The following is a 12,641-nucleotide window of genomic DNA, read 5'->3' on the forward strand; positions in this document are numbered from 1 at the left end:
AAAGAACAAGAATCGGAAAGGTGAGATTCATGACACTTAAAACAGCGAGGATTACTTTTACACTGCTTACTCATGTGCCCATACCTATAGCAGTGGTAACAGATAATTACCTTTTGCTGGTATTTTTCAACAGTGTGTAAGACATGATTAATTACTACATACTTTGGTATATTCTGGCATTTAAAAGACACAATAACTGATTTTGTTGGATTAAATATTACTTTGTCATCTGCTACTATTTTTCTTGTTATTCGTTTCACATACTCAACCGAGAATTTGCAATGGTGATCAAATTCCTTTATTCTATTTTTAAGATATTCTTCCGATATATCTGAATCTATATCCCTTACTACACCTAGTTTAAACAATTGAAATTTTGGAATGTATGCGGTCAGATTTTTTTGAATAAGGAATTTGGAAGTAACTAAAGCATTTGCGCTACTATAATTTTTAAATGAGACCCTAACTCGGTTGCGTCCGATTGAGTCAATTTTTTTTATATAATTGTCAATTTCTGGATGTAACGTAAATAGGATCTCGCCTATTTTAACAGCGTTTAATTTTCCTGTAAAATTTAAACTGGAGTTTTCAATGAAAATGTAAAAAGGTCCTAAATCAATTTTTTCGTATAAATAAACAGGCCTGGTTTTTTCTGGTTGATCTGAGTTTACTAAAGTATTTTGTTTTTCATTAATATTGTTAAGATTAATACTACTACTTATCTTATTTTGAGGCTGGTTGGGTAGAAATCCATTTAAATCTTGTAAATCACAGCTACTATCCATCGAATTCTCAATATCAGGCGGTTCGCCTCCACTAGATGACTCCATAGAGGAGTTTTCAAGTAACGTTTAACTTATGAACACTTTCAAAATGTAAACTAAATAAGGAAAAGTTTAACAAAACTAAACAAACTAAATTAGAACGGTATAAATCAAATAATCCGCCAAAAATTAATATTTTTCGGAGAGATTTCCAAATTTAAATTAACTTTTGAACTTTATAAAATTGCAGAATACAATAGACCATTCGAACATGCTGTCAAGATTATGCCAATATGTCGGCTGGTGGGGAAACATAAACATAAACATAAATTTATTTTATCAGTTCTTAATGTGTTTTAGATCATTTTAGTTGCATTTATTTGTAATTTTGTTTTGTACAAGGATTAGTTTAACATCTTTACTGGAACAATCGATAATATGCTTTATTTCTGTTGTGTTTTGAAGTGTGTAATGCGAAATAATCGTGATAAAGTTGTTTTATTGGTTACCATCAGTGCTACATTTTAGGCAGAAAACCAACTAAACTAAATAAGTTATGATTTGAGAGACAAAAAAATGGTTAAATTTAATAATAATGCTGTAACATTTCCTATAATAATGCTAAATAAGTAACTAGGGTACCTACAAACAACATCTGGTATTGTCTGCCAACAACTTTCGAAAATAATCACTTATATTTATTTATTCACTGCTTCTTCTCTTCTTTGAGTGCCTCTCCTATCGGAGATTGGATATAATTAGGGCGATTCTAATTTTATTTACTGCTGTTTTGAACAATTCGTTAGTGGTACAGCCAAACCACTCTCTCAAATTTCTCATCCAGGACATTCTTCTACGGCCTGGATTTCTTCGTCCTTGGATTTTTCCTTGCATTATGTTTTGTAGGAATGTGTACTTTTGTCCCCTCATCAGGTGGCCTAAGTATTCAAGTTTTCTCTTTTTTATATTCAGTAGAACTTCTGGCTTGTTATTTATTCTGCGTATTACTTCTTCATTTGTAATTTTATCCACCCAAATTATTCTTAGTATACGGCGGTAGCACCACATCTCAAAGCTTTCAAGATTTTTAATATTCCTCTGTTTAAGAGTCCATGACTCAACACCGTAGAGCAAAGTACTGAATACATAGCATTTTAACATTCTAGTTCGTAGATGAATACTAATATCACGATTACAAAATAATTTTTTCATTTTTATAAAAGTAGACCTGGCAATTTCAATACGTCTTTTTATCTCGTGATTTTGGTCACCTGTTTCATTGATAAGGGTTCCCAAGTATTTGTATTCGTTTACTTTTTCAAGTTGGGTACCGTTTATTGTGATACTAGTGTCATTTATTGGATTCTTACTGAAGGTCATATATTTGGTTTTTTTGACGTTCATCCTTATGCCGTAGTTATTACATATCTCATTCATACTTTCAACTAGATGTTGTAAATCTTCCGCTGTTCTTGCCATTATCACAGTATCGTCAGCATATCGAATGTTATTGATAACTTCTCCATTGACTATTATCCCTTCGTTTGCATATGAGAGAGCTTCTTGGCATATTTGTTCGCTGTAGATATTAAACAAGAGCGGTGACAATATACAACCCTGTCGTACCCCTCTACGTATTTCTATTTCGTCCGATGTTTGGTCTTCTATTTTTATATTAGCTCGCTGATTACAGTACAGATTTAATATTATTTGTATGTCTCTGGTGTCAATGTTCTTACTCTCCAGGATTTCTTTGAGTTTACTGTGGCGTACTTTGTCAAAGGCCTTTTCAAAGTCTATAAAGCAGGCGTGTACCTCTTGGTTAACATCTAGGCATCTCTGTGTTAGAACGTTCAGGGCAAAGAGAGCATCCCTTGTACCTAATCCTTTTCTGAATCCCATCTGTGTATCGTTAATATCGATGTCTAGTTTTTGATAGATTCGGTTGTGGATGACTCTAAGAAATATTTTAAGCAGGTGACTCATCAAGGATATTGTTCGATGATCTGAACATTGCACTGCCTTAGTTTTCTTCGGTATGGTGACAAACGTAGACAGCAACCATTCTTGTGGTATTATACCAGTACTGTATATTGTATTGAATATATGCAATATTATGGTTACGGATTGAACATTCAAAAGCTTCAGCAGTTCTGTAGGGATTTCATCAGGTCCGTTTGCTTTTCCATTTTTAGCGTTTCTTATTGCGTATTCTACTTCTTCTTTCAATATGTCTGGCCCAGTTGCATTGATTATCTGAGTTAAGTTGTTTCTATCGACTTCAAATAATTCATTCAGGTATTCTGTCCATCTTTTTATTTTATTCTCTAGATCTACAATAAGGTTTCCATCTTTGTCTTTAAGTTTACCTATTTGGCATTTCTTTATGCTTCCTGTTATCTCTTTTACTTTTTTGTGCATATTGAACGCATCGTACTTTTTCTCATAGGTTTCCATTTCTTCACACTGTTCTTTAATCCACGCCTCTTTGGCTTCTTTTATTCTCTTTTTTATGTGTTTGTTTATTTCTTTGTATTTGTCTAGGTAATTCTTCATATTTCTTCTTTGTTCCATCAAGTCTAGTATGTCCTGTGTCATCCACCCCTTGTTCTTTGTTGTAGTTTTTGTCAGATGTTTCTTTCCTGCTGTTTGTATAGCTATATTTATGTACTTTAATTTTTGGTTAACGTTATATGTATCGTTAATTTCTTGTTGCACTGAACTGAGGTTTTCATTTATTTCTTCTCCTGTTTCTTGTTGTATATTTTTGTTTCTAAGTTTAACTAAATCTAGTGTCTTTCTTTGTGATCTCCTTATCTTTTTTGGTCTCGCCTCTATCACAGTAACTACCGGATTATGATCTGACCCTATATCAGCTCCTGGGTACGTCTTAGTACATTTAACAGCATTACGATACCTCCTTGCTATCAGAATGTAGTCTATTTGATTTCTCACTGCTTAAAACTAAATAAATTCGTTTTTCTACAACCGTGTTACAAATGCAATTTTTAGCACTCCATACGAGCGTTAAATGCGACTTTAAGGCACTAGTGCTTTAGAAAATATTTAAGGCACTGCAGTTCCTATTGACCGTATATTTAATTTTGATGTAATGTCAAAAAAATATAAAAATGGAATGTCAGTCAAGTTCAAGTAAAAGTTTTTATAGATATTGTCCTGTAATTACGATTGTAGCAAAAATATTGTATGATATGCGTGTTAAAAAGTACATTTTTAAGGCACTCATGTGAATTGCAGAACTCGCTATCGCTCATTTTGCAAACTTTCACATGCGTGCCTTAAACGTGTACTTTTAACACTTATATCATGAATAACTATTAAGTACTTCTACAAGTAAAAACTACACAAAATCAAAAAAAAAATGTTCTCAAAATACAACTAGAAAAGTATTTACTCCAGTCAATGGGAGCAAGAATAGGATATTACCTCCGAATTCTATCCTACTGCATAGATTTTAATGAAATTTTGGGCCTAGCCTCTACTTATCTCCTAATTCAAAGTCTACCCTATGCCGATGTGTGCTTTTATCTTGGGGATGGATTCCACCTCTTCTTAGGGGTGTAACATTTTTTGGTTAAAATTATCATGGAATTCGCTATAGAACCTAATTCTAAGCAAAAACTGTTCTATAATTTTTTTTTTAAATCTCAATGCTTTTTGAGATATTCGTGGTTTAAAATTGGTCATTTTCATTGAAACATAATACCTTTTCGAACGGTTTTTTGCGGATACCTTAAAAACTATGTATATAACTAAAAAACTATATTAAACATTTTTGTGGGTTATAAAAAACTTGCCTTCACAAATTTTCTAGTTATAACACAAAAAGGAATATGGTAGGTGAAATTAGTTTGTTTTTTGGTACATTCTCAAATTGATGTATTCAACTTGAAATAACAGAAAAACGGTCGATTTTAGGTGTATAATGATACTAATAACTTTTGTAGTGTTTGAAAAAACCTTTAAAATGAGCTATATTAAAGGCCCATTACATTAAACCTAAGCGAGATATGCTGCAAACAAGATTGATAACTAATGTATTTTAAGAAAAAATGAGAAGTAATTTTAACCCCCATCCACCAAAATGTAAATGCATCGCATCATTTTCTTCCACAATACCTTTTATTATAGTGTTATTTCTATGTTCAAAAAGTTGTACGGGTTTAAAATGAATGGATTTTGAAAAAATAGATCAAATTATAGAGCGCGTTTTTAAATTTTCTTAAAAATCTTCATTTTTCTCCATGTAACGTGAAAATTATAAGAAATAAAGTTATGAAAATAAAAAAGAAATTTTTATCTGAAAAAGCCCTACATTTTTGTGTGGTATCTTTTTTTCGTATCTCTTATCTTTTTCGAGTTACATGGAGGAAAAGGAAGATTTTTAAGAAAATTTAAAAATGCGCTCTTTAATTTGATCACATTGTATTCAAAAACCGTTTCTTTTAATCCATTCCAACTTTTTGAACATAGAAATAACACTATAATAAAAAGTATTGAAGAAGGAAAACGATGTACAGCTGGTTCCTAAAAAAACTGATACGACTCTTAGTAAGATTTGATCATTTTGAGCAGTGTATGATTGATCTGACATTATATTATATTTATTATGACAGAGAAATAATAAAATAAACAAACAAACAGCCATTTTTTGAGGTTGAAGTTATCTGACAAATTTTAAGATTTGGCAGTGACAGTGACAGTATGTAAATAATAAGTTTATCCTTCAAAATATAATACAATAAATATAATTAAACTCATATTCATTATATCACACCTCACCAAAAGCTTTTTACAAGAACATAGTCAGAGATTTTGGTATGGCTTAGAGCCAGAATACATCAAGATCGCCTATAAATCGTGCTAGTAATTGCCTTGCAGCGAGACCAAAAGCAAAAAGAAGAAGAAGAAGAAAATACACTGCTCAATTTTCTACAAAATACGCTTTAAGAGTCGTATCAGTTTTTTTGGAACCAGCTGTACATATTTAAATTCTAATGGATGAGGGGTTAAATATAGTTCTCATTTCTTCTTAAAATACATTAGTCATCAACTTTTTTGCAGATTATCTCGCTTAGTTGAAGGTAATCGACATTTAGTATTACTTATAAAGTTCTTTTCAAGAACTACAAAAGTTATTAGTATCATTATACACCTAAAATCGACAGTTTCTCTGTTATTTCAAGTTGAATACACCGATTTGAGCATGCAGCAAAAAAAACAAGCTCTTCTTACCTACCATATCCCTCTTTGTATTTTAACTAGAGGATGTATGAAGGAACAAATAACTTTGTTTTTTTAAAACCTACAGAAATATTTTATATAGTTTTTTGTTAGAGGCATAGTTTTTAGGGTATTCACAAAAATCCGTCCGGGGAGGTGTCATTTTTTAATGAAAATGGCCAATTTTCAACCACGAATAAGTCAAAAAGTATCGAGTTTTCAAAAATAATTATACAACAGTTTTTGCTTAAAATTAGGTTTTCTAGCCTCTTCCGTGGCTATTTTATCCAAAACATTTTTCACCCCCGAGAAGGGGTGGAAACCACCCCCAAGATTAAAGCACACATCAGCATAAGGTAGACTTTGTTTCTTGAGCTATTCCCTACTTACTGTGAAAATATCAAGTAAATCGATGTAGTAGGATGGAATACATGGTTCAAATTACACAAAAGAAGATTATATACATGGAAGGGACCAGGAGATAACTCACTTCATATAATTAGAAATCAGATAGATTATATTCTAGTAAACAAGAGATTTAAGAATGGTGTCAAGAGATCAACGACATATCCTGGTGCAGATATCGGTTCAGACCATAATCCTCTAATAGCTGACATCCAAGTGAAGCTCAAAAAAGTCGAAGAAAGACCCAAAACACCAAAATTACATATATCAGTATCCAACAAAACACTAATAGAAAATGACCTGAATAATCAGCTAAAGAATTCAACAAATGAAAACAATACAGAAATATGGAACACGTTTAAAGATCTTACCTGGAAAGTAATGGAAAAATATACAACAACGATGCAGAGGCACAAAAAACAACAATGGATGAGTGATGAAATCCTGGAATTGATGGAGCGGAGAAGAAAACTGAAAGATAACAAAACAGAATACAAAGAAAAACAGAAACTAATTAAACAAAAAATAAAGGTAGCTAAAGAAAAATGGATGGAGGATAAATGCAAGAAATTAGAAAAGTTGAATGAAAAACATGATACGTTTAATATGTTCAAAACATTAAGAGAAGTAGCTGGTCTTTATCATAAGAAAACTCCACATACTATAACCGATTCGTCGGGAAAAATGATAATAGACGAACACGAAATTCGAACTACCTGGTATAATTATATAAATGAACTGTATAATGATGATAGACCCGAAGAACTGGAGACTTTAGATGAAGGTGAAGAACTAGAAGGTGAAAACAAGAAAGCCGTTGGTCCCGACAACATACCTACAGAAATGTTAAAGCTTATAAATGAGGAAAACATTGGAATACTAGTCAAACTTTTCAATGATGTTTATTCGACTGGTGATATCCCTGAAGATTGGTTAAAGTCCGAATTCATAACCCTACCAAAAAAACAACGTCCGAAAAACTGTAGCGATTATAGAATGATAAGCCTTATGAGCCACACTTTGAAAATCTTTCTACGTATCATCCACAGTAGAATCAGAGATAACTGTGAAGAAGACCAGGATGAAACACAATTTGGCTTCAGAAATGGACTGGGAACCCGGGACGCACTCTTTGCACTAAATGTGTTATTGCAGAAATGCCGAGATCAAAGGAAAGACGTCTTTCATGTATTTATTGACTATAAGAAGGCCTTTGATCGAGTACAACATCACAAATTAATTAAAATATTAAAGGATAAAAGAGTTGATAGTCAAGATGTACGAATCATAGAAAAATTATACTGGCGTCAAACAGCGACAGCTTACATAAATGGAAAATCAACAGAAATATGCAAAATACAAAGAGGTGTCAGACAGGGTTGTATACTGTCCCCACTGTTATTCAATTTATATTCAGATAGAATATTTAAGGAAGCGCTGCATAATTTGGAATGGGGTGTGAAAGTTAATGGAATTCTGATAGATACAATCAGATATGCAGACGATAAAGTTATTTTAAGTGATGATATGAATGGATTGCAACACCTTTTAAATACCATTGACACAGTGGGAAGAGAGTTTGGCCTAGATATAAACTGTTCAAAAACAAAATACATGGTATTTAGCCGTTTGGCCCATCAAGATTCACGGTTATATGTTGATGGTCATATAATTCAAAGAGTACCCAGTTTTAAATATCTTGGTTGCCATATTACTGAACAACTAGATCCAGATAAAGATATAAAATGTAGAATCGAGATGGCCCCCACGACATTTTTATAAATGAGGTCATTCTTCTGTAATGATACCTTGCAACTTCAACTTCGAAAGCGCATGATTAAATGCTACATTTGGTCAGTCCTCTTGTATGGTGTCGAAGCATGGACATTAAAATATCCACCATTAACCGTTTGGAGGCCTTTGAAATGTGGCTTCACAGACGTATACTGAAAATACCATGGACGGCTATGCTGACAAATGTGGCAGTCCTTAAGAGAGCAAATGCTACCCGCGAGCTGCTTGATAACATCAAATATAGAAAGATGGCCTATTTTCGACACGTAGTAAGGGTAGACCGGTATAATATTCTTCAACTTATTATGATGGGTAAAATCGAAGGACGCAGAGGAATTGGTAGAAAGCAGGCCTCTTGGTTGAAGAATATCCGGGAGTGGACAGGAATAAAGAAAGCAGAACACCTATTTAGAATAGCTCGAGACAGAGACAGTTTCGCCATGTTAATCGCCAACGTCAAGGGGACTTGGTAGGGCACGTTAAGAAGAAGAAGGATGGAATTCGGAGCCAAATACCTTCATTGACTGCCCTAAAATGGAAAATTAAATTAAAAATGGACAAATCCCCACTAAAATGGAAAACTTTACTTAACTTTTTTTGGTTTTAGGACCTACTCTTTATAACCCAATAGGTCCCCAAAGCGCTTGACTGACTGCACATTTAGCATACTTTGCTCCCCTACCATAAAAGAAGTAATTTCATTATTAACGTTTAACTTTGAGCAAAAATGCATGCTATTACATAATATCTCTTAAAAGTGAACATTTTATAATAAAATGAAGTATTTATAAGCATTTTGTATTCTCTTAACTCCTTTTAATTAACATAAACCTTGCCCCATTTATAATTAAGCAGCTAAGAGCTTAGAATAACGCGTTTACTCTTAAGAAAATACTTTATTAAAGTGTATGCTACATTTTTTGAGTCATAATAATAACAATATTTTCTTGTTGATTACAGGCTGAGTCTGAAGGAAATGGCATTCCTTCTCTTACCCTTCCCAGCATTAGCGAGGACGACGAAAATGCCCACGAGGAGGGGGAAACTTCACCCTTGTCACCCAATAGATCACCTGTACACGCTCTGTCGAATAGCCCTAGACATGCTAAATTCAATTTGAGGTTAGGAAAGTTTTATTAAACTATATATTAAATGTCAGATCTAGACGGATGATATGCTACGCCTACGTCTTAAAATATACGAGGGAAAATATAATGTGAGGTGAATTTTTCTTGTTAATTAATACCTTAAAGAGGAAGTATGGTTTGCAATCAACATTTCAGGCACATCTTTGTGAATTTTTTTTAACTATGGTAGAATTATTTTATTTTTTAATTAAATGTACGTATTAGTACTAGCTATAGCCCGATCAGGGAACGTAAAATTTTACGAAAACCTCCAAAAAAATAAAGGAAGAATGAAAATTTGGGAATAGGTAGTTGAAATTGTCTATTATTATACAGTGCGTCCATAAAGTAATGCATAAATTCATTATTTCATAAACCGGCGACTTTCGCGAAAAATCCCGAAACAGGTCGATTTTTATTTTTAATTTCCGATTTTTTGGCATATATATCATGCTAGTGACGTCATCCATCTGGGCGTGATGACGTAATCGATGATTTTTTTAAATGAGAATATGGGTCATGTGATAGCTCATTTGAAAGGGTATTCAATTCTCTATTCACTAATGTAAACATTAACATATTTATTTATACAGGGTGTGCAAAAAAACATTTTTTAAATTAAAATAATTGAGACAGAAAGAAGACTGTATGTAATTTATTTAATTCAAAATGTCAGAAACTACTGTCAGAAAACAAAAAAAAATTATTTGACAAATAAACATTGATTTTCGCTTAAACAAAATGTTCAAACTGGCAAGAGGCAGGTGGGTGGCAGCTTTGACATTGAATTTAAGCGAAAAACAATATTTATTTGTCAAAAAAAACATTTTTTCCCGTTTTCTCACAACATTAAAACGTATTTTGAATTAGATAAATTACATACATTCTTCTTTTGTCTCAATTAGTTTAATTTAAAAAATGTTTTTTTGAACACCTTGTATAAATAATTTTGTTGATATTTACATTAGTGAATAGAGAATTGAATACCTTTTCAAATGAGCTATCATATGACCCATATTCTCATTTAAAAAAATCATCGATTACGTCATCACGCCCAGATGGATGACGTCACTAGTATGATATATATTCCAAAAAATTAAAAATAAAAATCGACCTGTTTCGGGATTTTTCTTTAAAGTGGCCGGTTTACGAAATAATGAATTTATGCGTTACTTTATGGACGCACTGTATAAGAAAAAGTTTACAATTCTACATCCCCTCCATTTTACAAAAATTGGAAAATACGGGGTGAAAAATTTTTTCTTGGGTGTGAAAAAATATACGTTCAAAATAAGTCCGGAATTGGATAAAATGACTAATTCTAAGTAACTTTTGTTCTATAGAGTTTTTTTACTAAGTCAATACTTTTCGAGTTATTTGCGAGTTAGTGTGTTCATTTTTAACAAAAAAAAAAAAAATATTTTTGGACGGTTTTTCGGAGATAACGCAAAAAGTAAGTATTTTAGCGAAAAAAATATTCTTAGTAAAAATATGGCTTATAAAAAATTTAAAAAAATGGTGTATGCGTGACGTTTGCAGACCCAGTAGGAGCAGAGTTGCAGCTAATGAAATGTAGATTCTTCTTCATCAAATTCCAAATCGAATATTTCTTGCAGCTAATGAAATGTAGATTCTTCTTCATCAAATTCCAAATCGAATATTTCAATGTGATATAACCAAAAAACGGAGCACTTTTCGGAAAAAATTAATTACAACTTTTTTAAAGTGTTTAAAAAAAAGGTTTATTTTTGTTTTAAAAAAACTTTTAACATTAAAGACATCAGACGTAGCGAAGATATTAGAAGAGAATTAAAAGTAAAATCATTAAAGGAAAAAGTTCATGAAAAGAAATTAAAATGGACTGTGCACTTATTTAGAATGAACGACGGCAGACAGGTTAAAATGACATGGAAAGCGAGGCCGATAGGGGAAAAATAGGAGAGGCCGACCAAGGAAAACGTGGAATACAAGTGTGATGGAAATATTGCAGAATTGAGGAAAATCGTGGCAGGAAGCCAAAGAATTAGCTAGGGACCGAAAAAGGTGGCGTAAGTTCGCAGAGAATAACGAGTAAAGAAGACACCTGGACACCTTACGGTATAAGAGGATCATCGATTATGTATGTATGTATGTATGTCTAACATTAAAAGTAAGTGAGTTACGCTCAAAATATTGTTGGTCCCTTTTAATTTTTGTTAAAAAAATGGCGAAAATCACCCCTTAATTAGCTTCTCAAATAAAATTAATCGTTAACGCTTTACAAGTTACTTTACTTATGTATTGTTTATATTATCTATAAGTTACATTTGTTCAAAATGCTTAGTTTTGAAAAAAAATTGGGTTTAAAATAAAACATTTTTTTTAATTTTGAAAAAAATCGTAATTGTTTATGGAATTAACTTAAAAACAATTAGGAATACCAAAAATCTCAAAGAGTAATAAAATGTACGTTTTGCTTTTCTAAATATTTTTGATTTTTTGTTTTCTTGTTAGACAAAAATTGGTTATGCTATGGCAATTCAAAATTTGCCTAAACTCGTGATTAGCTACTCGTTCAAGCCATTTTAACTACAGCTTTTTCAAAACGAAGCACTTTGAACCAATGAAACTTACAGATCATATAAATAATACATAGACAAAGTAACTTGTAAAGTGGTAATGTTAAAATTTATATATGATGCTAATTAGGGGTGATTTTCGCGATTTTTTTACCAAAAAATAAAATGACCAACAATATTTTGAGCGTAATTCACCTACTTTTAATATTACAAGTTTTTTTAAAAAACAAAAGTAAACCTTTTTTAAACACTTTAAAAAAGTTAAAATTAATTTTCCCCTAAAAGTGCTCCGTTTTTGGGTTGAATTTGTTTTTGGGTTCACATTGAAATATTCGATTAAGAATTTGACGAAAAAGAACCTACTTTTATTAGCTGCAACTCTGCTTCTAATATGTCTGCAGACCTCATGTATACAGGGTGTCCAGAAACTCTACCGACAAACGAAGACAGGAGATTCTTCAGATAATTTTAAGATAATTTAACACAATTCACTTAGTCCGAAAATGCTTCCTAAGGGAGCTAGAGCTCTTTGAAGATGGCGTCTTGTAATTAGTTTTTCTTAAATACCTCCAGAACGCTTCTATTTAGAAAAACAAAAATTGGTACGCGTATTTATCTTCAAGATATAAATCTTTCAAATCGATTTTTTTAGAAAACGGTGTGTCCTACCGACTTAGATCAAGAGTACCTTTTAGTACTAGAATACCTCACAATTTAATAATCCGGTGTCAAAAATGCATAAAAGTTAA

At 32.1% G+C, this 12,641-nt stretch overlaps 1 protein-coding gene across 1 annotated transcript in view; it reads left to right on the forward strand.

Annotated features, from left to right (window-relative positions):
* Positions 1-12,641, forward strand: part of LOC114338156 (potassium voltage-gated channel subfamily H member 8-like) — an 816,479-nt gene that overhangs the window by 726,304 nt on the left and 77,534 nt on the right. The window contains exon 9 of the mRNA XM_050647257.1: positions 9,168-9,328. Coding sequence (XP_050503214.1) covers positions 9,168-9,328 — 161 coding nt within the window. The remainder of the gene's footprint in view (positions 1-9,167; positions 9,329-12,641) is intronic.

Source organism: Diabrotica virgifera, chromosome 3 (assembly GCF_917563875.1).
Source record: "Diabrotica virgifera virgifera chromosome 3, PGI_DIABVI_V3a".
NCBI classification, from domain to species: domain Eukaryota; kingdom Metazoa; phylum Arthropoda; class Insecta; order Coleoptera; family Chrysomelidae; genus Diabrotica; species Diabrotica virgifera.